Source organism: Emydura macquarii, unplaced genomic scaffold (assembly GCF_026122565.2).
Source record: "Emydura macquarii macquarii isolate MOO-44397 ecotype Brisbane River unplaced genomic scaffold, CSIRO-AGI_Emac_v2 contig_2297, whole genome shotgun sequence".
Classification (NCBI taxonomy): Eukaryota; Metazoa; Chordata; order Testudines; family Chelidae; genus Emydura; species Emydura macquarii.
Window position 1 is genome coordinate 794,235 of NW_027132434.1, and position 27,630 is coordinate 821,864.

General features: G+C 39.8%; 1 protein-coding gene across 1 annotated transcript; it reads right to left on the minus strand.

Moving 5' to 3' along the window:
* Positions 1-6,442: 6,442 nt before the first annotated feature.
* Positions 6,443-27,397, minus strand: SPACA1 (sperm acrosome associated 1). The gene is made up of 7 exons (XM_067560716.1): positions 27,178-27,397; positions 21,601-21,657; positions 17,440-17,541; positions 16,939-17,045; positions 15,373-15,508; positions 7,131-7,251; positions 6,443-6,826 (listed from the first exon to the last, which is right to left on the minus strand). The coding sequence occupies exons 1-7, from the start codon at positions 27,335-27,337 to the stop codon at positions 6,505-6,507; spliced, it is 1,005 nt and encodes a 334-aa protein (XP_067416817.1). The 5' UTR covers positions 27,338-27,397; the 3' UTR covers positions 6,443-6,504.
* Positions 27,398-27,630: the final 233 nt, after the last annotated feature.

Below are 27,630 nucleotides of genomic sequence, written 5' to 3' on the forward strand. Positions count from 1 at the left end.
TGTTAACTTGTTCCATGGATGAAAAGCAATGTTACAAAGTAAAAAGAACTCCCCTTTGTACTCCCAAGTATACATTAAACCCGCATACCAATCTTTACCTTTTGCACAGGTCAGAGAGGCATTCAAGCCATGATAAGATAGGGGCTGGGGTGTCCTTTTTAGGAAAATCCCTTTACCACATGTTGCACAAGTCCATATTTCCCCGAGCAACATGATTATTAGTATCCCCTTCCCCTCCTAAATATCGGCAGTGAAAGAGGTGGTCCACAGGGCATGGGATGGTGTTACAGTTAAGTGTCCCTGGAGAAAATATATGGGCATCCGTTCTCTGATCCCTAAAACCCACAATAACAACATTCTGTCCAGGGACTGTCGGTGAAGGAACCCAACAAAATTTCCCAGACAGGGGTGTGACCCGTCCCATGCCTAGGGTAGCCACCTGAAAATGCCAAGGTCAGGGCAGGCTGGAAACAGAGAGCAGATTCTCCCAATACTGGTGGGTGACATTGAAGTCAGGCTTCCCAACCAGCCACAAACTGCACTTCTGAATCCCCACAGAAGCCAGTATACAAATATACACAGCCCCCTTTACTGCTTTTCAGCTTCTGGCTCCCAAATCAGCATGAGGTCCAGTAAAGAAATTTTTACCTGCAGAAGATAGAATTTGTTTGTATGATAGATATTGCAATCCCATGTGATATCTTTGGGGACCATAGCATTACATTTATGAATAGTTTAAGTATGATTGTGTTCTCCTTCATGGAGGAGGTTTACTACAGCTCCCCTAGGAACAAAAAACAATGTGTGCATGGGGGAGGTGATTATCTGTCATCTTGTTAACAGCTCTGGAGAGGTACCATCCCTTTGAGTAGTTTGCATAGAGTGGTTTAAACTGGGTATTCCAGAAACTAGGAAACAAAGAAAGAGTTTTTGGTTTAAAAGCATTTGCTTGAACTGACACAGGTCTTCTTTTAGATTTAGCAAATGGGCAGGACATTCTATCCAAGGCCCCAACCCTAGCTGAGGGGTTGGAAGGGATGGTGGCCTACCAGTTTTCCTATATGGAAGATAGATGATTTCTGGTACATTTATTAGTAAGCGTGTAGGCACTTTCATTGTTTTTATGTTTTCTCTATAATGCTTTTGCCCTATGAATAAGTGTAATTGCTTAGAAAGGGCTGTTTTGGACTACTGACAAAACAAACCTGTCATAGCCCTTAAAGAGAAAGCAAAGCACGAGCCATTAGGCAGACTGGGTTGCTAAGGATATCATAATGTATGGCAGGAGGCTGTGCAATCTTAAAACCCCTTGTGACAAGATAGTAGGACATGGTCCCTGGGTGACAGTTGGAGACCAGAGACCTGACTGTGCACTCCTCGGAATGGATGATGGAGAGGGAATACAGGTAGAGATATATTGCAATAATTGTAGCCCACTAGGCCTACCTCTGTTGTGAGCCTAACCATAGAAAAGAGGATGGAAGTTTATATGATGGTTCAATCACCTGTACAAACAAATCTTAATGGGAAAACATAACAAAAGTCCAACTCAGCTTGTGACATTAGATTGTTTATGAAAGTGAAAAATGGAAATACTAAGTTAGTTTAGGCAAAAATTTACTGATATAACTGAAGGACTGTTCTGGGACAATATCTGGTAAACAGAAGCGTGGAACTGAAAGTTAATGAACCAAATTTGACATACTGGAAGTTAGTCCTAATTGGTGAACAAAATAGTGAAATGCTGGGCTATTCCATCCATTGTCCCTCTTTTCAGGGCCCTTAAAAACAAAGATTTTGGAGGGCAGGGAAGAACGGACAGACTGAAGGATTCCTGGAGGAGGAACTTCGTCCTTCACATGTGGATCTTGATAATCATAGCATCATTTTGAAGCCCAGACCTCAGCACATCCCTAGCCATCCCTGCTGCACCAGCAGAGACTTCAGCTGGAGACACACAAGATCCTGTTCTGTCTCCCCTTCCCTTGTTTTCCTGTCTGCTCCCAGCATTTTTCCTCTTGTACTACCTCTCCGTCTCTCTTTCAGTTTTCCATTTGATCCTGGGGTCAACTATGTCACATAGCACAAGCACAGTGAGAGACAAGACAGTCCAACCAGCTCTGCCCAGCTTGAGAGAGACCAGCAAAGAATAGGGACCCCCAGCCCAACCAGATGACATCCCAGACCAGGAGATGAGCCAGAGCCCAGGGTAACTGCTGTGGTCACCCACTTGCCCAACTAGAGCTTCTGTCTGTGACTCACCTGCTACCTGGAATCCTGAGGACATCAACAAAAGCAATACTTCCCCCACCTTTACTATCCTGTCTCTTCTCCTCCTTGTGTCTGTCTGTCTGTCAAACGCAAAGTGACCATCCTTCACATCTTCATAGATTTCAAGGTCATGAAGGACCATTGCAATCATCTTGTCTGATATCCTTTATTACACAGGCCATAGAACTTCCCCAAATATTATCTAGAGCAGATCTTTTATAAAAACATCCAGTCTTGGTTTTAAAAATTGTCATGGATGGAGAATGCACTGTGACCTTTGGTAAATTGTCCCAACGGTTAATTATTCTCACTGTTAAAAATGTATGCCTTATTTCTAGTCTGAATTTGTTTTGCTTCAACTTCCAGACTTTGGATCATGTTAGGCCTTTCTCTGCTAGACTGAAGAGCCCATTACTAAATATTTGTTCCCCATGTAGGTGCTTAAAGACTGTAATCAAGTCATTCCTTGACCTTCTCTTTGTCAAGCTGAACAGATTGAGTTCCTTGAGTCCATCACTATAAAGCATGTTTTCTAATCCTTTAATCATTCTCATGGCTCTTGTCTGAACCCTCTCCAATTTATCAATGTCCTTCTTGAATTATGAACACCAGAACGGGACACAGTATTCCAGCAGCAGTTGCGCCAATGCCAAATACAGAGGTAAAATAGTCTCTGTACTCCTACTTGACATTCCCCTCGTTTATGCATCCAAGGATCATATTAATCCTTTTGGCCATAGTATCATATTGGGAGCTCATGTTCAGCTGATTATCCACCATGACCCCCAAAACTTTTTCAGAATCACTGCTTTCCAGGATACAACCCCTCTCCCACCCCCCATTGTGTATGGAAAGCCTATGATCTTTGTTCCTAGATGAATATATTTACATTTAGCCATATTAAAAAGCATATTGTTTGCTTGCACCCTGTTTATCAAGTGATCCAGATCCCTCTGAACCAGTGACCTGTCCTCTTCATTATTTACCAATCCCCAATTTTTGTTTCATCTGCAAACTTTATCAGTGACAAATTTATGTTTTCTTCTGGCTCATTGACAAAAATTTTAAACAACATAAGGCCAAGAACCGATTCCACTAGAAACATATCCACTTGATGATGATTCCCCATTTACAATTAAATTTTAGACCTATCAGTTAGCCATCTTTTAATGTGTGCCATGTTATATCTTTTACATCTTTTTAGTGTTTTAATCAAAATGCCATGCAGTACCAAGTCAAATGTCTAACAGAAGTCAAAGTATATTACATCACCACTATTACTTTTATCAACCAAACTTGTAATCTCATTTTTTTAAAAAAAGGGTCTCAAGTTAATTTGACAGGATCTATTTTCCATAAACTCATGTTGATTGGTATTAAATATATTGCCCGCTTTTAATTCTTTATTAATCAAGTCTCACGTCAGCCACTCCGTTATCTTGCCCAGGACTGATGTCAGACTGACAGGCCTATAATTACCCAGGTCATTCTGTTTACCCTTTTTAAATATCAGCACAATATTAACTTTCTTCCAGTCTTCAGGAACTTCCCTGGTGTTCCAAGACTTATTCAAAATTAACATTAACAGTTAGCATGCTCCACAGCCAGCATTTTAAAAACTCTTGGATGCAAGGAATCTGGACCTGCTGATTTTAAAATGTCTGACTTTAGTAGCTGCTGTTTAACATCCTCCTGAGATATCAGTGGAATGGAAAGAGTGTTTATCATGATCATATGATGAGACTACATCATCTATTTTTTTTGCCAGAAATATTTATTGAAAACTTCTCTTTTCTGCATTATTATTGATAATTCCATCATTTTCAGCTAGGAATGGGCCAATACTATTGTCAGGATTCTTTTTGTTCCTAACATACTTTAAGAATTCCATTTTCTTGTCCATAATTCTGCTGTCCACAGATGTCTCCTTGTGTCCTTTTGTTTCCCTTATCATTTTTACAATTCCTAGCTTCTGATTTATATTCATTACTATCAACTTCCCCTCTTTTCCATGTTTTGTTTAGAGCTAGCTTCATTTCCCCTCTAAACCCGGTCAGTTTTTTAACCAATAGGGCCTTCTTCCTCAGTTGTGGGATTGTGGCTTTTGGGGCACCTAGTAAAGTGTTCTGAAACACTTCCCGATTATCATCTACATTATTCTGATTATATTCTTCCTCCCAGCTGATTTGTTAGTACAAGTTCTAATATAGAATTTTCCCCATGTTGGTTAGAACACTTTTTGAATTAGGAAATTGCCATCCATAATACTTAGAAATTCTAAGGCTGTTTTAATACTGGCAGCAGGAGGCCTCCAGCCACTCAAATGAAAGCCCCCAAGCTCACAGTTTCTTTTCCCTATACGTTATAGACAGGTGTGCCAGGACCTGGTCATCCAGTTCCCTGGTGCGAGTTGGCAGTCTGTAGCAGACACCCATCTTGTGCTTTATCTGTTAGGACACTGAGCCATAAGCATTCACATAAGCATTTTCTTGTGGATTATCAGTGACTCAGAAACAGATAATGCCATTTTTGCCATAGAGCAGCGCTCCCCTTCTCCTTCCACCCACTCGATCCCTCCTGAATAATTTATGACCATTGCTTTTAACTTGCCAGTTGTGCAAATCATCCCACCAGGTTTCAGAATATCAATTAGATCAAATTTATGCTCTTAAATGAGCAATTCCAATTCTGCTTGTTTGCTACCCAGCCTCCCAGCATTGGTGGACAGGCAATTAAAGAATTTCTTCTCTTCATCTCCTTTGGTTCCTTGATTACTGTTCTCAACATCTTGATTCTGTGCTAAAAACGTACTCACATCTTCCCTCTTTTTACCCTCCTCTTTTGTTTTGAAATGTCCTCCTAACTACTCTAGTCAGCTTGTCCCCAAGATTGGTTCCTCTTCTATTAAGGTGGAGGCCATCCAAATTATACAGCCTCTTCTCCACAGAGAAAGTGGACCAATATTCCACAAAACCAAAACCCTACACCACTTACCTAGCCAGCAGTTCACTTCCAGAATTGTCTGCCTTCTGTCACTCACAGGACAGGAAGAATCACAAAGAACATAAGGACATTCTTCTTCATCGTGCTTCCAAGTTCCCTGAAGTTATCTACTATCTGTGAGATACCCCATGATACAGTGTCATTAGTGCTGATATGAACCATGATTAATGGATCCTTCCCTGTCTATTCCAGAAGTCTATCTAATCTTAAGAGTGACATCTCTTGGCTTTAATAAGACAGCACATTGTCCTGTTGTCCACTTGGAACTGAGCAAGAAAACTAACCCTTTCCTCCCCACCAAGAGAGGTTGTCCAGTGAAATAAAAGACTCTAATATCTTCTCTTTAAAAAGGGGTTTGGATAGGTTTTGGTTATAGTTGTTTTAGATAATCATTTAATTTTTATCCAACAGTACTTTATAACTTGTTTTAGCTCCTTTTTTCTTGTGTATATTAACTAATAAATTTCCAAGCTTTAGCATAAATTTCTTAGTGTGTTTGTCATGAAATTTAGCAAACCGAGGTCTCTGTATGCCAAACTCTGAACCCTGTTTAAAACTGTTTACTGTTGGACAGTTACAGGGTCAAGTTAACACCTTTTAACTCTTTGAGCTCATATATTCCATCTAAATTAATACAACAGTTACCATGAAACTGTGAGAATTTGCACAAATGGAAATGGTTCAAGAAAACCGGGTAGAAATCTAACTACTTGATGTATGCATAAATTCTGGGTTTGCAGACATAAATGATTGTGTGTACAAAAGTGAAGGTGCAAAATTAGTGGCTGTTCTTCAAATAACACTCCTTATGTCTTTCTCCTCCTTTGCTCACCCTCTAAGAGCCAAGAAGAATCTGGCCCCTAGGATTCCACACTAGTTCTTGGGTCAAAGGCTATTAATGACATAGGGGACACTTTACAAAGGGATGATCTTCATCCGGACCATTTGATATTAGCACTTTAAAATGTTAAATACGCTATTTTCAAGCTTCTAACAAAAATCTTGCTTCTGGTTCTCTGGATGAGAGAGGTTCAGATTATTAAAATCACTAAACCATATCCATTTTAAACAAATTTTAAATTTATCTGATGAATTTTTACCCCACCATCTTTAAAGTTCAGCTCTACATACCCAGTATATTAAAAAGCACATCTTAAAACTAGTAATGTAAATATTTTAAGCAAACTTTAATATAATCTCTTTTTAAATAATCTTTTTATATTTTTCTTTCTAATACTCTTCTGCATTGTTCCATTCATGGAAAGATTCCTGTTCTTGTCCAGGAGTATCTATTGGTGAAATATGTGATGCTGTTGGTGTTGGTGCTGGTGCTGACACCGACGCTGAACCAGATCCTGATGCTAATCTTGATCCTGATGCTAATCTTGATCCTGATGCTAATGCAGATCCTGATGGCAATGCAGATCCTGATCCTGATCCTGATCCTGATCCTGATGCTTCTTCTATGGTTCTCATTGAACCTTGAGAGCTTGGTTGTTCTTCTTTGGAGCTCTTCCCAACTTTAGAAGCCCAGAATGCTTTTACAGCTGCCCTGAAATGGAAATAACAATTGAACAAAATTGTAAATTCAAGTAGATTTACATTCACATTCCCTTACACAGAATATACCATATCATGTTCCTTCCCATCAACAATCTATAGTACTGCTTTGCAGACTACTTCTTTTGAAGCTACTCTAATAGAAAAAGAAGCTATCAGATATACAGTCCACTAGCAACATAAATATCCCAGTGTAGAAACATTAAATTATCTCATCCAAGTGTCAGTTTTGCAGTTAGTAATACCATACTCTGATCAAATAACACAAAAATCGCATTTGTATGCTGCCTACCTACCAGTGAAGAATTATGAAGATTAATGCAAAGATCACGCCAACACAAACAATAATTCCAGTTATCAGGACAAACACCAGAACTATATCCGTGTTTGGTCTCTTTAATCTTCTTGTTTCCAGTTCTAAAGAGAAGAAATGCCTTGATCATTATTGCTCAAATATCTTATTGAATAGGATGGTAAATGGAAGGAAAATAATTGAAAAGAAATAGGGCCTGATTCTCCATTACCTGAAACCTTGTGTAACCATTTAGACTTGTGAAAAATGAGTCCAAATCAGAATGGTAGCATTTTACACCCACTTTGCATACGTGTGAGTAGAGAAGATGCAAGACAATGGAGAACCAGATACATAATGCCTTTAAAAAGCCTAGTGTAATAAGGGACATTAGAGCTTGCAATGCAATATAGTGGAAGGAAATAACAACCCAAAGCAATTATGAACTGTATAAAAAAGGCATCACTTCACAAGCAGATTAGATATATGGTAGTCCTTCTCTATACAGTTCTAGTAAGACTGCACATAGTTCTGTACACATCAACACCACAAAGATGGTAACAAACTGGAGGGAATTAGAAGCCGCACAAATTATTAAAGTTATTAAAAGACTGAGATAAGGGAAAAAATTAAGGAAATAAATATTATAAGCACCTACCTAGTGCTATGAAAAGAATTAATAAAATAGTAACATGTTGCTTTTTAGAAAGTTTTGATAACATTTTAATAGACTACGGTAAAGGTAAATTTGTTGTACACATTTAAAAAACAACAAAAAAAGTAAATTAAATCATTTGCTTAGATTGTAAGCATTTGGGGCATAGACTGTCTCTTTGTTCCGTGTTTGTGCAATGTTTAGCACAATGAGGCCCTGATTTATGATTGGGCTCCTAGGAGCATACAAATAAATAATAATAATAATTAAACACTAATAAAAGAAAGTATGTTAACTGTATTGTATTTGAAGCATATAAACACGAAGAATGGAGAAGAATTGTTTTGGGTGAACCAAAGAGGTATAATTAGAAGCAATGGGATGAGATTGAGCAAGGGAAAATTTAGGATATCAGAAAATATTTCTTAATGCAGTCCAATAAACTTTGGAACAATCTTCTAGGGAAGTACTGGCAACCCCAATACTTGAGCTATCTTATATGATACCAGACAAAACACTTGAGAACAAACCGTAAGGAACAATCCAACATTGGTAGAGGACATGCAGGATGACCTAATAAGTATTTTCCATCTAATTTATGAGATTTAATTGTTACAGTGTGAAGAAAAATATTTGGTGGACAAACACTGCAAGCTCTCTTCAGAAATGTTATTGAAGACAAGTGTCCAATAACAATCCAAGTTCCTGATATGTAATATACTCTTCTCTGATCACTCCAGATTCAACTATCTAGACAAGCCAATTTTAATATCAGATTGATTTCTACCTGGCAGTATATATGTTAAAAACATAAGGTGTTATCCTACCATTCATTGCTATGCAAAATTCCCATTGAGTGTACCAGAAGGATTGTAGGAAATCCATAGCATCACTTGAATTTTAAAGGGCCCTCTGGTCCACTTTCCTGCATCACAGAAGTAATGATTTCATTATTTCTAAATCATGGATCATTCTTATAATCCTTCTGGTCTTTCTGCAAGATACAGGGCTGAAAGAGATGATTACCAGACTGGTTGAAAATTCCAAATAGAACTGTTTTGCATATAGGAATTGTCATATAATATTGAACTAACTGTTTTTAGACAGTTTCATTTTAAATGCTGGACTGTGTCTTTTTTAGAATTACGGCAGGGGGAAATAATAATTAAAAATAACTGATTTAAATATTTAATTAATTTAGATTTTTTATTTTACTGCTTAGTAGTAAGTGATTATGATGCTCTAAGAATATCTCTATTTGCAGGCTGCAACAGGGGAGTCTGTTAATGAGAAGTAGGAAATATCTCATAGTTCATCCAATATTGATCCATCTCCTTTGCTGTGTATGGCAGAGCCACATGATTCAGAATTAAAGCTGTTCATGTGACAACCTTATAACACAAGCTGAGAAGTCTTCAAGGCTACCACATATTTTTAAAGTAAAAGCAGAGCAGAGAGAAAAGTGAATATCCAATCAAGCATTTTATTCTGAGGAAATACTAATTTAAGTATCACAAAAAGCTCTTTAAGAGTATTTTAAAGCAGTACGGTACAACTGGCTTGATTCTGTACTCATCGCTCAGGCAAAACTTCATTACAATCAGTGAGAGTTTTGCCAGAACGAGCAGTGCAGGACTTGGCTCAATATGTCTTTGATCTGCTGATTCAGCCAAAGTAATATTTATTCGTCATTCTGAAAAAAAAATCTAATTTGTTTATTAAAAGAAGGGATAGGAAAATCTTTTTTAAAATGCACAGTAGCAATCCTCTAGTAAAACATCTTAGAAGCTGAATGTTAGTGTCAAATAGCTTCACTCCTGTTAATTTATATTTCATGAGTCTCCAACCATTACACACCCATATATTTTCAATGAGCTGTTGATTCTTTGATTATGCTTTTCTGGAAGAGGAATGTATGGTGAATGAAAGGGAAACTTCTTGTTTTGTTTGTCTGTATTATAGAAAAGAAAAGAAAAGAAAAGAAAAGAAAAGAAAAGAAAAGAAAAGAAAAGAAAAGAAAAGAAAAGGCCAGATTTTCAGAGATACTTAAGCCTCCATTAAGTTCAATTGAGAGGGGAAACCACAAAGGAGGCAGTTGTAGCTGCCTGATAATTGGGTTCAGTTCTAGGACAACTCCAGAATACTTTAGAGTAATCTAGACTCTAGTACATCACCAACTATAATGGTAATTAGCTGGAATAGGCTTCTAAGGAAGGCTGTGGAATCCCCATCCTCAGAGGTTTTTAAAAACAAGTTGGACAAACACCTGTCAGGGATGGTTTAGGTTTATTTAGTCCTGCCTCACTGCTTCCTTCCAGCCCTACAGTTCTACGATTCTATCAGCTCTGAGCAGCCCATAAAGGGCTATCCATCAAACGGGGACTGCCAGAGTGCTATGCTCCTGCCGCACCCTTTCTCAGGCCTTTCAGTTGGGAAGAGGTGAGAATATTTAGGTTAATAGGGGAATTATAAAAAGAAAAATCTAAAGTGAGCTGTGCATGAGTCAGTCTAGCCTCAAACCAATACAAACATTTTTGGAAGGTATTTTAGGAATTTCTGTAAAAATCAGATTTTGTGCAAACCAACCAACACATAAATTTTACTTGCAGTACAAAAGAGCAACATATTAGGAGTAACTGAATACTCAGGGCCAAATTGTGTTCTTAGGGTCTGATCCAAAGCTCACTGAAGTCCATGGGAATCTTTCCATTCACTGCAAAGAGATCTGGATGAGGCCCTTAGTTAGACCCTGATTGCACTGAAAAGGAGTAACACCCATGCATCTGAGAGGAATCTGGCATGTAGGAGACAGGCTACGGTTTGCCTTTGCACAGATATGTAGGGAGAGGGAAGGCCAGAAAGCCACTCTTCTATTGTTCCATGAGGTGCAAGCCACTCTAAAAGGAAAGGGGACGAGACAAGGCCATGGCCCATTCTCCCTTCATACCACTATCAGAGCTAGACAGCCACAAAAGGGGAGTGCACTCTGCACCCTGCTGAGGTGTGATACAGTGGGTGTACTTCCACTGTGCACCAAGGATCTATGGGAGGAACCGAACAATGCCTCTCTGTACTGTCCACCATGTGGATCTGCGCCTTAATGGAACAATCTGCCCCTTAATCTATTCAAAATTAAATAGGCTACACCCCAACTATGTTGTCACTGCTAGTTTTTCCCTCTAGAAAACATCAATGATATAAAGTTTTATCCATACACTTTTGAATAATGTAGTTTATTCAGTCACTTCTTTTTAAAAAACTAGATTTATAGTTACATAAATTACATACATCAACCCTGGAGCATTTGCTTTTCCAACATAACTTCTAGCAAAAGGAAACCCATCAAATCTGCCACTGCACTCTTTCCCCCCAAAATGTTTCAGTGAGTTGGAGCTGCTCCTAGAGCATGATGTTGTTGATGATAAAACAGTATTCTCTCCGTAAACAGAATGCTTGACCATTTGTGTACACAGTCAGCATCATATATGAATTATTTTCACTGAATTTCAGACCCAGCTTTCTACATATATGTTGGCTGTTTTGAGAAAGTTACATTAGATGGGAATGCACTTCTTACTCCCTACTTGGACTATTTTGTACTTAATGTACTGTTGTGCACGTATCTTTGTTCCCCTTCTGGATCATCTGCAAGACTCTTCTCACATATTAAAAATGCATGTACATGTCTAGATGTCAGAGCAGACCCCTCCCCCCCCCTCTCTCTCTCTCTCTCTCTCTCACACACACACACACACACACACACACACACACACACACACACACACACACACACACACACACACCAGGAATTTCAAATATGGTCATTGGGATTCCCTATTTCATTATCATATGAATGCAACAGAAAAAGGATCATATGTAACATGCCCTTTGTAGAGTAATCTGTTACAAAGAGGCAGTCTCTGCCTGAATAGGAAGTGAACTGAATTCATGAGAAATGGTCTACAGAAGCGCCTCAGCACAACCTACTGCCCATATGGGTGATGCTGCCATTTCTGATGCCTGACAAGCTGCTGCCTCCACCTCCTCCACTGTTGGTGCCATCAAATACACTCACTATGGCGATGGAACAAGGGACACAGTCTGGATCTTGGCAGACTGGCTCCCTTCACGTGGCACCATGAGGAGAATCATTCTCAATCTTCACCCCCTTCCCCCGCAAAATCCTCCCTCCCCACAGAACTATTATTAGAAAACATGAATAAACTGCCTTATGGCATTGGAGTCTTCAAAAGCAACTTAACAACGTAACAGGCAGGAGTGCGAACAAAATGATTTACTGTATCTCATGGTAATGATCTGGTAAGAGAGACATATGGAAAATTTGGCAACTAGTAGGAGGATTTTTCCTTACAATGGCTATAATAAAGTTTACTGAAGGAAAAACAAGTGGCGGTTTTCTGTCTCCCAGATGCTACGAAAGAGGAACAGAACCAGTCTCTGGAACTGTGTTGAAAATAAGAGAAAAGCCCATTTGTGATGACAGCTCATTGTGAAAAACCATTATTATTATTGTTTAATAGAAGGTCAGTGAGAACTATGGCAATCTGCTAAGTGCAAGTGCAAGCGCCCTATGGGCAGCTTTACATTACACCAAGTTCTTCCAAATATCCACTTAGAATGTGTGTGTGAACAGCTCCGATAGGTCTCTTCCTGCCCTTTTGCAAAATGTATACTCCTCCTATCTTCCTAAGATATACCCTAAAATTTGAAGCGAAAAGAATCATGCTGCATGTTTTGAACAAGAAAATTGTTATACCTATATGGGGACAAATTCTCAGCTGGTGTAAATCAGTGCTATCTCCATTGCTTCCAATGGAGCTATGCTGATTTACGCTAGCTGAGAATGTGGTCCTTATTGTTCAAATTACACAAGCATACAAGATAAAAAGGGAATGATGTGATGGAGTGAGGCCAGAACAAACAAGTTTTCCTCTTACCTGTTCATTTGGTTTTTTGTAACTGTTGATCAGCACAAGGTTTTCCTTTCCCTGGCAGCATCAAGCAGAAAAGCCAAACAACCAACCAAGCTGAAGCATTTCCACTCCCCTTCCCCAGCCTTGCAGCTCATTCTCCCTTTCTCTAAAGGAAGTGGAAGGAATGGGAAAACACCCATTATGATTCCATTCACTTCTCTCCTAGAACACATCTGAATCCTCTTAAGGAAAATGCACTCTGAGGACCCACCGAACAAAATCAAAGCCAGACATTTCAGTTGGTAATATCTCTGATAAGTGTGCACAGATCACCAGAAAGCCACCTGACACAGATCATCTAGTTAGGCTTCACCTCTTTCTACCTAAAAAAAAGTTGACAACCTCGGTAGAATGTGCTCTGATCCTAACCACACAAAAGGCACTTCTGGTACTCTGATCTACTTATCAGTGACAGTCCCTGCCTTGGGCCCTTGAAAAGAACAAGGGGCCCAATCAAATGCTCATTAAAGCTTCTAGGAACCAAGGACACCCATTTATTTTAATGGGAATTGGCTCAGGCCCAAAGAAAGTCAGCTTTCTAAAGGGTTCTGTTTTCAACACTAGCCTTAACCGCGCTCTGTAGGTCTAGCATATGCCAAATGTTCTCTTTCCTGGTCTTACTTTGCTGACAAAAACTGGGCAAGAAAATACCCTAATTGATGTGAAAAGGCAAAAGCATTGTGGGAAGAAACCTAGGGCCGGCGCAAAGAACCCTATTGTGGAACACCAGATAAAGTAACAATCTGGAAGATTTTAGAGGGGTAGCCGTATTAGTCTGTATACAGTAAAAACAACAACAAAAGCAACAGAGCTCTGCAAACTAATAGAGAAGAGCTAAAAATGTCTGCATCCAAACACAGGGACTCCTGTGGCATGTCTCTACAGCTTTTAACAGCAAAAGGGTTTCAAAAGTTCTGATCCCCTTGGAAAGGTAGATGCAGAAATCCTAATCTTGCTGGATCTCAGAAAGCAAAAGACAGCAGATCTGAACACACAAGAAAAAGGTCTGTACAGAATTGCATAACTCCCAATCAGTTATTTTATTGATGATCTCTTCCACCTTCAGCTTTTTGGGTCATAACAGCTGCATCCACTTTAGGGGAAGTAAGTCACTCATCAGAAAATCCTCTGGGAGTCTGTATAGTTTTAGAGCAGATCTAGTGGAAACCACTTGGGCACTGAGCATGAAACAGGCTTTTTCCATTGTTTTCTGAAAAGTGGAACTCGATTCTTTTTTCCAAGGAACAGAGGTAGTAGATCTTGGAGCCAATCTTTGCTGAAAGTCTTCTATCTTGCATAGCCAAACAAATCATTTCTGAATAGATATTCTTAGTCCCTGTGAGACATTCTGCTAGATGGACCTCAGCCTAGCCCTCATTCAGTAAATAACTTAATCACGTGTTTAAGTTCAAGCTTGACTTCAAGTCAACAGGACTATTCGGGTGCGTAAACCTATACGCATGATTAAGTGCTTTGTTGATCAGGTTCAACAGGAACCACCCCTTCCAGCAAATGGAATTCAGCGTTTGAATACCAGGAGATAGAATATTACTTGATAAAGCAGAACTCTGGAAGTTTTGCAGGAGCTAGATGTATTTAAGAATGAAAAAACAAATTCCTGGACACTGTGCAGTAGAAAAAAGAAGGGACTTTGCCAATGTGAGCAGAATCCCTTCCTGACTTAAATATGGATTCAGATGGACATGAAACCATGGGGGAGTGGAAAGTAAGGGACTCTGGGGGCTTTCCAGCCCCATGCCCTCTCCTCTGCAGTGCTTACTTGGACAAATCAATCTTGCCTGGCACCACACTTTTAAACCAGACTCTTTTCATTCTCCTCAGTAAAATAGTCATCCATGGCTCTAGGTCCATCTGAATCCACATTTTTTTTTCAGGAAGGTACACTGCCTACTTGAATAAGGTCCCTTTTCCCTTCTACTGATTGGGGGGGCTGGAATCTCCTCTCAGAATCTGAAAGGCAACCAGGGCCAATGCTGTCTCTTCTCCTGATAATATAAGTAAAAATTACCTGCAGCAGAAGAGGCAAGAAAACTGTTGCAGATAAACCATTTTATGAAATCTTCTCTTTCATTTTAAGCTTTTCTAAACCCAGCATGCATAGTAAAATTCAAGATGGCAGCTAAACGTGTTAAAATCCAAAGGTTGCCTTCCTACTTCTTCTGCACTGCACTGGAGCAGGAATCTAGCAGGGAATAAGGTGCCACCAAGTGAAGCAGAGTTGCTTCCATTTAACTGGCTGCCTTTCCTGCTTTTTGCTAGCAACGAGAGAAGACACCTGTGATCTGTGCAGCTTGACCAAGCCATAGTAACAAATTAACACAATGAAGACAAATAAATTTATTTTAGCCTGCAAATTTAAGAAATTACTCATTGCTACCATCAAACCCTTCTGTTTTCTGTAAGAGCTTTTTTTGTGTATCCATCTTTTATTGATAAGCATTTCTACAGCATTCATCATTATAGCGTGGGAGCACCTGCTCTGATATTAGGTGAGGTGCAGTCTCATGAAGGCTTAGAACAACCCATTAAAGACAAGCAATATCTTGTAAAAGGTTTAAAAGCTATTATGGACTTACCAGCTGTTGTATATACTGTATATTTTACAGAGGCAACTATCTCATTATTTTCTTTTGTGTCACACTGGAAAGCGACTGGATGGGTATCCCTGTGTACCTCCAGAATAGCCGAATCATTGGGAAGAATAAGTGATTGCTATCCATATTTTTTTTAAAAAAGACAAAATGGATTTTTTAATAGTTTTATAAGGGGGAAATGTTCTATATCCAAGTCATACAGAAAATTAGTTATTCTACTCGAGTAGTTCTCAACCAGTTCCATACCAGGATCCCTTCCCCTCCCTCTAAAACCCCATCCCATCTAGCCATGACTCCCATCCTACTCAGCAAAGGGGAAGGGCAGTGTGGTTGTGATCCACTGACACTTGTTCACAACCTCCAGGTTGAGAACCCAAGTTCTAAGAACATAAGAATGGCCAAACTAAGTCAGACCAATGGTCCATCTAGCCCAGTCTTCTGACAGTGGCCAATACCAGGTGCTTCCAAGGGAATGAACAGAACAGAGCAACTATCAAGTGATCCATCCACTGTCCTCCACTCCCAGCTCCTGGCAAACAGACACTAGGGACACTTCAGAGCATGGGGTTGCATCTCTGACCCTTTTAGCTATTAGCTATTGATGGACCTATCCTCCATGAACTAACCCAGTTCTTTTTTGACCCACATTATAGTTCTGACTTTTAAACACTACCTGGCAACAAGTTCCACAGGTTGACTGTGCACTGTGTAAAGAGGTACTTCCTTTTGTTTGTTTTAAACCTGTTGCCAATTAATTTCATTGGGTGATCCCTGGATTTCATTTTATGTGAAGAAGTAAATAACACTTCCTTATTCACTTTCTCCGCACCAGTCACGATTTTATCAAACTCTATAATATCCACTCTTAGTCATCTCTTTTCCAAACAGAGAAGTCCTAGTTTTTTTAATCTCTCCTCATATGGAAGCTGTTCCATACCCTTAATCATTTCTGTTGCCTATCTCTGTACCTTTCTAATTCCAATATATCTTTTTTGAGATGGGGTGACCAGAACTGCACACAGTATTCAAGGTGTGGGCGTATTATGGATTTCTATAATGGCATATATTTTCTGTTTTCTTATCTACCTCTTTCCTAATGGTTCCTAACATTCTGTTATCTTTTTTGACTTCCACTGCACACTGAGCAGATGTTTTCAGAAAACTATCCATGATTCCAAATCTCCTTCTTGAGTGGTAACAGCTAATTTAGACCCCATCATTTTGTATGTATATTTGGGATTATATTTTCTAAAGTGCATTACTTTGCATTTATTTACTCAAGTAAGAACAAAAAAGGTTACCTTCTAAAATATGTTACAGAATTTATTGCTTATTTTAAGTAAATAAAGGAAAATTGGAACTCTGCAATGTAATGGGTCACACAAGCTCTTGTGCCATCAGACTGTCAAAGAGAAACTGAAAGATTTCATTCATATTGTGATAGCAAAGGAAAGAACTAAACCAAGAGTTTGTGTGAGACGGTTGAAGCAGCTGGTAAATGTATCAAGTACATCATTCTTCTGCACAAGGTGAGGTTCAATTACTCACCTGGTCTGGAATTAACATTTTCCAAACATATGTAAATCGATTCTCTGGAGGTATAAAAATACAAGGGATCTTCACAGTAGCAAGGCTTTCAGAAATTGGCCTACCCCCTGTGGAAGAAAGTTTTAATAGATACATCAACAGCTGTTTAAAACATCTCTGTATGTACCACACAGTTCATAATTTACCTAATCAAAGAATGTGATTTTGACATTGTTCTTTTAATTAAAACAATTTAAAATATCTGCAGTTTGGCTTAACATTTAGAACATATCTACAAAATTGAAAATCAGTGCAGAAAAATGATACTTTACAGGGACTTGAAATCATGCACACATCAGTACAGAAATGAGTTTTGAAATGTTACTAGATTGCTTAATAGGGTAATTGGAGAGTGAAATGCAATCATTTCATTCCACTTCCACCACACTCACTAAGAATAAGAATGTTTCCCTTGAATAAACACATTCACTCTAAATTCCTATATTATAGGGTTCTACTTACATCCACAATCTACAGGTCCTCTGCACTCCTCTACACGAACAATACATTTTGTTTCACTTCCAGGGCATCCATTGGTTAATATAACTTCTCGAATGCCAATGCCTTTGGAAAAAAAATTTAAAATATATATTTTAGTTACCATTTCTTCCTTTTCTTCCAACGTTTTTTTGTATTCTCCCTCTTTATACCGGATGCTAAATTAATTTATCTACTATACATCAGGGGAAACAAATCCTCTCAAAGCTTCTGCCAAGGCTAACCCATATTTGGGCTTAAGATTTGGCTAACAACACTTACTTCTGCCCACTTTCATCACCTAAGGTCTTGTAAAGCATGCAGATCCTCAGAGTCACCATGTCATAGCATAGCAGTCATTCTTAATAGTCTCCTTTTAGAAGAACTCAAATGCAATTAAACTTTATACAGTATACTCCTGATCATCCGAATAGCAAGGGAGACATGGATTTTGTTCACATAATCAAGCGGGCAGGAGCCATTCAGTCACCAGTAGCAATATGGTCTCCCCTGCAGCTGAGGGCTCATCCTCCTCCTTCTCTTTACAGCTTTGGCTGGGGTGTCTGCACTGTCTCACCAGGATTACAGTCACCCCACCACACCCACTCCACATCTTGCGCCTGCAGGGATTGGGTATCACTGGGCCTGCGGTAGCACAGGGACCCCTTTCTGCAGCCCCGCTGTCATAGCCCCGCTCCCTCACTCCCGGGACAGCGGGGTTGCAGAGGACTCTCTGTGCTGCTGCAGGAGCCATTCAGCAGCAGAGAGGCTTCCTGCTACAGCCAGGGACTAGTCCTCCTACTCCTCTTCATAGTCCTTGCTGGGATCTTTGCTCTATTATGTGAACCTCCACATTATTGAACCCCTTCCTGGGCCCTCGCATAAGATACATGCTGCAGAGGGCATGTATTTCATGTATCTCATGCTGGGGGACAAGAAAGGGATTCAGATAATTTGGAGGTTTGGTAAAAAGGTTTTGAATAAAGAGGAGCATACCATATACTGCTAAAAAACAAAACAGTGACTCAAACATCAAAGCTGACTAGCAATTCATGAATCTGGTCTTTCAGTGCCCAAGTCAGCTGTTGCTGGGAGCATGGTAGGGATAGCCTGCTCACTCTGGCCCAGATCCTGTGATGTGGTGGGCACCCTTAATTCCCACTGATGTCAACAGGAATTGAGTGTGCTAAGCACTTCACAGGATTGAATCCTTAGAAGGAGAGCTTTGAATCACTTAACAGTAACCAGTGTTGGCTGGCTAAGGAGCAACACTGACAGGCTCTGAAGTGAATCCCATTCAGACCTCCTCGTGGTGACCGACCCTCAGAACTCCACCTAAGACATGGAGGGCTCTCCTGAAAATAAGGGCGGGAGGTATGCAATCACAAATATTGCAGGGTAAGGGAAGTGTCTGTATAAAATTCAATTAAATAAAATGCATTTACTCTCAAACATCAGTATTTCAATGGGAACACTGCCTCATTTTAACCATTACAAATTCAAAACAAATGCTGTATTTATTTTTGCCAAACAACGTGTACACAGTTCACTGAAATGACATAGGGTGTGGGGGAGGAGGGAATAGTATGTTTAGGCCCAGTAAACACTGAAGAAATTGCCATTATTCTAGCAGCATGTTGTTTACTAAATTGCAGGGGCATAGGAAAAGGGGAGTTAAAACCCTCCTGCAGTATGATAAATGGGAAATTGATTTGAATGCTGAATTAACCCCACTGATGTGAAGAATAATTTGTTGTGATGTATCTGCCCACTTTAAATGTATATGATACACACTGATAGATTTTAGAATATTTCACAGATGACATATAACTCGTGAAACAATACTTCAAGTGACAGAGGGAGACAACAACACTTACTGAAACTGTCACAAAACAGGGATCATTCTCAACTGCTGAGACATCTCATCTCGAGGATGCAGAGACAGAGGTGTAAATGGCAATGAACTGACACTTTTATTAAAGACATTCCTCTTACTTTAGAGCTATGTCTTTTTTGTTGTCAGGGGAAAAAAGGGGGGTGAGTAGAAAATCTATGAATATTGAAATGGCTGGTTTGAAAAAATCTGGATATTGGGCTAACTGTGGTTACATTTAATGGGAAAGAACATGTCTGTTTTAACTACCTGAATATTAAAACCTGGGCACCCTATCAACCTCAAAGAGTTGACTAAAAGAACTCCATCTTGAGACCTAAATTCCCCTGCCTCCCCAGTTTGACCAGTTTTCTCTTCTACTCCCCAAAAACTAGTTTCCCTTTTCCCCTCCCTATTAGCAGCTGCCTATTTCAGAAGTTAATCTACTGCAATACTCTGTCAAATGAAGTCTTACTTTAAAGTATTATTCAAATTAACTTGGACGGAAACATGGTCATGTTGAATTAGAAAGATTAGAAACATGGAACTTGGAAATTGCAAGTTAATAATACAGCTGGGAAAAATAATACAAAAAGTAAATATCAGTGGGAAGGAAAAGACAAATGGTGAAAGAGACTTAGAGGTAAAAGTAGATAAAAAAATAGACATAAATGTATTGGAACATGGCAGCAAAAAAGACTAATGCAGAATTGAGCAACATATTAACAAGCATCACTATCATGAGGAAATAAGGCTTTATGGTCTCTATAAACTGTTGTATCACCACATCAGGAATACTGAATTCTGGCCACAACATTACCGGAAAGATATTGAAAAACTGGAGGCAGTTCAAACGGCAACAAAAATTACTGAGGGATGTAGGGATTAATTTACAAGGAAAGATTAAGAGAGTTAAATGTGTATAGTTTGGCTAAATGGACTGGAGGGCATATCTTTCAACCTGTCAACACCCAACTATTGGACTTAAAATATGACAGAGACCCAAAATGAGGGACACAAAATAATAATCAAATTCAAAATGATGGGGAATTGCCTTTACTGTAAACAATCCTTCTTACAACCTCTAGCCGATGATTATTTATTTAAGATGTAAATAACTGACATCAATAAAAGGGAGAGGACATCAAACTTATGAGAAAAACAGGTAACTTTGGGACTACATTTAATTAAGTCCTTCAAATGGAGGGACATCTGAGAGATCCACTGAAGAGGTGAGCCATGATAACAATCTCTAAATACCTTAAGGGTGCAAGTATGGAAGAAAATGAGGTTATTTAGGGTGGCTCATAATGCGGGGAAGTGAAGTGCATAACCAGCAGTAAATGATGAAATTGAGAAAGGGAATAATTAAGCTGAATATCAGAAAAAAGACTTTCTGATAGCAAGATGTATCAGCATGTGGAATAGTTTCCCAAGGGAAGTAGTGGAAGCCCCCTCATTTGCGACATTTAAAACTAGTCAGGAAAAAAATATTAAAAGAATGTACTGTATAAAACAATACCAACTGGCTGGGGAACAGAATAATGGATTTTAAAGTTGGTGGTTTCCTGCCGCCCTTCATGTTCCAAGGTATTATGATACTATGAGACACAGATTCTGTTCAGAACACTTCAATACAACTTGTGTATCTTTTGCTAAGCAATGCAGAGCCATTCCAATCCGGTCCCTATCACCACCGTAATACTACAGATGTCTTATTTGCAATATATGTCCAATTTTCACTAGTCTGGTGAAACAAAAATTCTGAGATTCTGAGTGCTGAACTAACATTTTCATCCTATCTTTCTCCATGGTACCTCTTCTTTCCATTACGTAGTTTATAAATTATATAAATCTGGAATATAGAATAGACTACTGCAGATGAGCAATTTTTTGATAGAGCTGGCAATATTGTATGTGGGAAGACATCTGTGAGATGCATCAGAAGATCTTTCATCTTCTGAACATCTCACAGATGTTCACAAATAGAGAAAATTGTTACTTTGGTGAAGGCAGCTCATGTGCCAATAAATGTAGAGAACTGGATTAAAATAGGAGCTTGCAGGCTGTGAAATTAATAAAACAACGGATCTGACCTAAACTTCTAATGACAATCAGCTTGATTGTTTTTGTTAATTATAGTTATTGGAAATTGAAATCAATGAGAGGTGAAGGAGAGCAAGCAAATTACACCTGCTAAATTGCTACAGTTAGCATTTTTCCCCCAAAAAAACAAATTACAATATGCTTTATTCATCTGCTTTGCTACTTACCACACGTAACTGTGCATACTCCAAATTCTACTTCCTTGGATACTGTAGCATTCAAACCTAAACATAAAGTGTGAAGTTACATTTCTAATACAAATGAAACCTGCTTGGGGAGTGTGGGAGTGGGAAAGGGGGGGGCTGGTGGGTGTCGGGTGAGGAACACCGCCTAATTCCCAGATGAATTCATTTCTTGAAGTCTTCCCCAGTCCTTTTCATAAAGCCAAGTGCAAATAATGAATATTTAAATCTTAATCTGATTTTTGAGAAAATATTATGCATTTTCCTTACAAGTCAACCTATTATGTTAAATTAGCTTACTGAATTCTCTGGGAAGTACAATCTATGCATAATATAGGTCTTCTCTTAAGAGAAGCAAAATTCTCTATAAACAGTATTTCAGTCAGCTCATTTCGTAGTTCTTTCTGGCAAATGCAAGCCTTCCCACATAATTTTTTTTTCCTATCACACTTCAAGGTCAGCTTTAGACAGCTAGCACAAGCGATGAGTCAACCAGGTACAGTCTTTTAATTAACTATTGTGGTTTTAACCACTATGATTGGGCTTCTTCCATTTTTCTGGTACTTTTGAGGTTAGGAAATGGGTTTCACAAAATATGCAGAAGCAAAAGGTTCACGTCTCCATCTGGGATTCAAATATGGATGATATATTTTATTAATATTAGCATGCAAGCTGAATGCTTCTAAGGATAATGAGATAAAGTAACTGCTCAATAGAGGAATTAAACAACTTTATGCAGTGCCTTTGAAAACAATTCATTACAGAGGCAGTAAGTCTTTTTAATCTTCTAAAATGTATAGAGACAAACAAAGAAGATGTATTATGGCTGTTTTTACAAATCTACATTATCAGTCTATCCTGCTCCAGATATGTTGTTATGATAATAAATACCCATCATTGCAAAGTTTACTTTTTCTATTCCTCAATATTTTATGTTTTGGAATCTCTTCTGCACAAAATGTTATGTAAATTCAGTAATGGAAGTTTATATTTCTCTTCTTTTAAGCTGTTAAAACTTTACATAACATTTCTGTGGTTGAAAAATAAGTTGGTCCTTTCCATTAGCAGTCAGTGATACACAAATATAAAACAGTCTTCTTTACTCTACAGTAAGAGATTAACACTACAGTGGTAGTAGGCATACTTTACAGAGATAAATTGGTATCAAACTCTTATAACCTCTTTTCCAACATTATTCATGAAACTTAATAATTCTACACCTGTGCTATCCCTAACTGTCACTAAGGCTTTGTGATTTATTTCAATATATAAGGTATGCTAATCAGAACACTCTTTTAGCACATGGACAACAATATTTAAAGAATAATTTCACAATTTAGCCTATTATTATTAACTGTCTCAAATCAGAAAGGGAGGAATTAAAAAAAATTAGATTCTGTCAGTATCATGTGAAAACAGAGAGATGGACCATAATTTAAGATACCATGCCTCCAGTTACCCCACCCCACCTCTATTTAAATCTGTGGGATGTTAGCTCAAGAGCTTTGGCTAATCTCAACCACCACACCATAACAAAAAAGAGAGGAGATCTCCACAATCCTGTCTACAGTACAAATATAAACATGTTTATTTGTGGCTGTGATCACCCCATATTATAACATGGTTTTTTCTCATTCATAGGGACGGGAAAAAAAAAACATGTCAGAGAACTGGGAAGACTGGAGGATAGATCCTCAGCTTGTGTACATTGTCATAATTCTATTGCTTTCAATGGAGCCAGGACAATTTGCGCTAGGTCAGGATCTGCCATTAGGGGAACATCTACACAGGGATAAAAGACTCGAGGCACAGTCACAGCTGACTGGGAAGCTGACTCAGAATTGCAGGGCTCAGCTGGCAGGCTAAACATTGCCGTGTAGACTCTTGCATGGTCCCAGAGCTTGGGCTCCAGCTGGAGCCCAAACATCTACACAGCAATTTTTCAGAACATGAGTGATTGGGGCCAACTGTGGGTTTTTTATCCCGATGTACCCAAGGTGTCTACCCCAGAGTCTACATATTACAGTCATCCAATCTGGCGATGACAAGATCTGGCAGCTGTGGCAAGATGTGGTCACACGTGAAAGAAGAGGTTGCAATCTCCCACCCAAATACAAATGAAAAAAAGAATTTTGAGCACTACTTACTATGTGGTTTAAGAGCAGCCAGGGAACCACAGATTCAGAGATTACTAACAAAAGGCGAGCAACCTTATTACGCAAAGCTCCTCTAACTATGGGGCAGATATCAACTATGCTACCCTCTCAGGAGGCTTGACATGATCCAGTTGTTTCATTATAAAACATATTATGACTCTTTCATCACAAACTTAAGCAAACTAAGCAGTCATGGGATAAGAGGGAAGGTCCTCTCCTAGATCATGAACTGGTTAAAAGATAGGAAACAAAGGGTAGGAATAAATGGTCAATTTTCATAATGTGGAGAGGTGCTAACAGGGTCCCCCAAGGACCGGGACTGGGACCTGTATTGTTCAACATATTCATAAATGATCTGAAAAAGATGGTGGACAATGAGGTGGCAAAATTTGCAATTGATACAAAATGACTCAAGATAGTTAAGTCCAAAACTGATTGCAAAGAGTTAAAAAAGGGATTTCACTACGTTGAATGACTGGCCAAGAAAATGGCAGATGAAAATCAATGCTGATAAATGCAAAGTAATGCACATTGGAAAACAATCCCAACTATACATACAAAATGATGGGGTCAAAATTAGCTGTTACTACTCAAGAAAGAGATCTTGGAGTCATCGTGGATAGTTTTCTGAAAACATCTGCTCAATGTGCAGCAGCAATCAAAAAAGCTAGCAGAATGTTGGGAACTATTAGTAAAGGGATAGATAATAAAACAGAAAAATATCATAATGCCACTATAAAAATCCACAATACACCCACACCTTGAGTACTGTGTGCAGTTCTGGTCACCCCATTTCAAAAAAGATATATTAGAATCGGAGAAGGTACATAGAAGGGCAACAAAAAGGATTAGGGGGATGGAACAGCGTTTATTCTAGGAGAAATTAAAAAGACTGGGACTATTCAGTTCAAACAAGAGACAACTAAGGGGGGGGAGGAGGGGGATATGACAGAGGTCTATAAAATCATGAATGGTGTGGAGAAAATGAATAGGGAAGTGTTATTTACCCCTTCACATAACACAAGAACTAAGAGTTATTTGATGAAATTAATAAGCAGAAGGTTTAAATAAAAAATAGGAAGTACATCTTCACACAATACACAGTGAACCTGTGGAACTCATTGCCCTGGGCTGTTGCGAAGGCCAAAAGTACTGGGTTCATCAATAGCTATTAGCTCAGATGGTCAGAGATGAAATCCTATGCACACAGCCTCCATAAACCTTTAACTGCCAGAAGCTTAGACTGGACAACTGGGAATGGATCACTCAAAATTGCCCTGTTCTATTCATTCTCTCTGAAGCATCTGGCACTGGCCACTGTCTGAAGACAGGATACAGGACTAGATGGACCATTGGTCTGATTCAGTATGGCTGTCCTTACGTTCTTAAACTTACAATGGTGATTTGTTCATAAGAGATGAATAATCCTAAATCAAAAAAAGATTTTTTTATTTTCAAATAGTACTATTCCAACCAAATTTTTAAACATATTTAGACACTGCAAACTGATTGACTCTAAATTAACATGCCAATCAGAAATAAAAATTGACAATGGACTCAATCCTGCTATCAATGAGGTCAATTTGAAAAGAAAAAAAAGGAAAGAAAAACAAAAGCAAATAACAAAATCTTTAAGGAGAACAGTATCAGACTTAATGATATAATACTGTACATATCACTGTTATGATGCAATCTCGCCTCTTCTTTTATTCACATTTCCTCCCTAGATTTTTTAAACCAAGCTAAAATTTGAGAAATCTCCCTAGAAAAAAGAAACTACCAATCCCTATGTTTATATATAATGTCTTTTTCATTTTGCATCAGATACAGATAAAAAGGTATATTATCATTCCTATGCAAAAAGACTTATGCATATAACTTCCATTAGCATTAATGGGAGTTATATACATAAATCCCATACAAACTGATATGAGAATGTGCTAAAATAATATCCATTTACATTCCAGTCATAGGGCTGCAATTAGTACCAGCAAAGCAAAGATATCTCAGGTTCTTCTCTACATTTGGAATCCTTTTAAAAGCTATGCAGAGCAGAAATATTTTCCATTATTCTCTCTTTTCATTACAAGTCACATCACAGAATGCACATAGTACATCTTGATAAACACTTAAAATCCTATTTGAGAATGGTAATAGAGTTTCTTCCAAGTCATGCCTGTGAACTAAGGGAGAAAGTCACTCAGTTGTGTTTTAAATATTTTACTCTCGGTGAGTATTGTGGCTTATAAGCAATATTTTGAACTGTGCTGCAAAAGGCCTGCACATCAGGAAGTAACCTTAACACTCTCATTCCTAGTTCCAGGATTGGTGGAACTCAGGGTTTTGTAGTCAAGGTACTCAGGTTTTGTAGTTAAAACAGCTGGCTGCACTGATCCCTCATGATCCTTGATAGGCAATTTCTGTAATGACACTGATAGTGGTTACATCTGAGCAGGGAAATGGGATAAACACAGTATGCAAAATGATGTGGTAGGGAAAAATAAGATAACCCTCTTTGGACAAAGAGATAGATGAAATTCTGGACAAGGGACAGTCCATTTTCAGATGGCTTAAGGAAGGAAGATTTTTCATTATGTAGCTGGCCTTGTGCCTAATGACACACTAGTTGTGAACTTCAGTGTCTCATTGCTCAATGAACTAACAGACTGTGAGGGAGTTTACATGTACCCAACACGTTCCCTTAGCCCACACTTTTCAGCTACAAGAATCACAGGTAAATCTGGAATTTTCAGAATTTTCCTTACTCCCCCATTAGGAGGACCCCTTAGATGCTGTGTGACTTCATAAGTCATGAATGAACAAGGACATCGTCTCACTGTTAGCATATGCTATGAACTACCCTCCTGCTGTCCATGCATGAGGGGAGCTGGGCTCCTTCCTGGGGAGGGTAAAGGGGGCCAGGGAGCCTTTCTGTGCTTCCCCCACTCCTAGCATGCTCAGGGAAATCCTGCTTGCTCCCAGCACCCCAGGACAATCCCTCCTTCATAGACCCCTCTCCTCCCCTTCCCCTCCCCCCCCCACACCCTTTCACCCTGCCTGGAACCCCACAGATCCCTTCACCCTCCCTGGCAGCCCACTGACCTCCCTGGCACCCCAACACTGTGCAACCTCCCTGCCTGCATCCCCAGACACCCCATCATCTTGTCCCACAGCACCCTGCCTGGCACCTCACAGACACCCCCCCACCCCATCATTATGCCTGGCACCCCAACCCTGCCTGGCACCCCCTGACACCCCATCACCCTGCCTGGCAGCCCACAGATCCCTTCACCCTCCCTGGCACCCCATCACTGTGTCTGGCACCCCCCCAACCTGCCTGGCGCCCCACAGACCTTCCTCCCCGCCGTGCGGCTGCGGGACCCCTCGGCCCGGCCCCTCCCCTCACCCGGCTCTAAGAGCGGCACTATCGGCTCCGCCACCACTTGCTCCAGGGCAACGCCGCTGTCGTTCTTGGCGCCGACGGGCTGCTGGGCCAGCAGCAGGCTGAGGAGCAGCGCCAGGCGGCGGGCGAAGTGCCCCGCGTCCCCGGCCGCCCGCAGCCCCATCTTCCGCCGCGCCCCGAGTCCTGAGCCCAGCGCCGAGCCGCCCGCGTGGAACCCGCCGCCGCTGCCCGGCAACCCCTGAGGCGTCACAAAGGGCAGGCCCAGCGTTCCGAGCGGCCGCCGGCTCCAGGCCAGCGGGCTCCGCGTGCCCACCCCTGCACGATGGCGCCCAGAGACCTCCTCTCCCACCCCAGCCCACGCCCGCATGGCCCCTCTTTCCATCCTCCGTGTGTGTCCCAACTCGCCCGCCGTCCCCCCTCACACACTCCCCGGCCTCCCATGCCCCTTGTTCTCTA

What these genes read in the sequence shown, in the direction of transcription:
- SPACA1 (XM_067560716.1), bottom strand. Translation starts at nt 27,337, where the DNA reads ATGGGGCTGCGGGCGGCCGGGGACGCGGGGCACTTCGCCCGCCGCCTG. An exon ending in AGTGCCGCTCTTAGAGCCGG is followed by an intron (nt 21,658 to 27,177) that starts GTGAGGGGAGGG and finishes CTTTATGTTTAG; the next exon opens with GTTTGAATGCTACAGTATCC. An exon ending in AGTATGCACAGTTACGTGTG is followed by an intron (nt 17,542 to 21,600) that starts GTAAGTAGCAAA and finishes TTTTTTCCAAAG; the next exon opens with GCATTGGCATTCGAGAAGTT.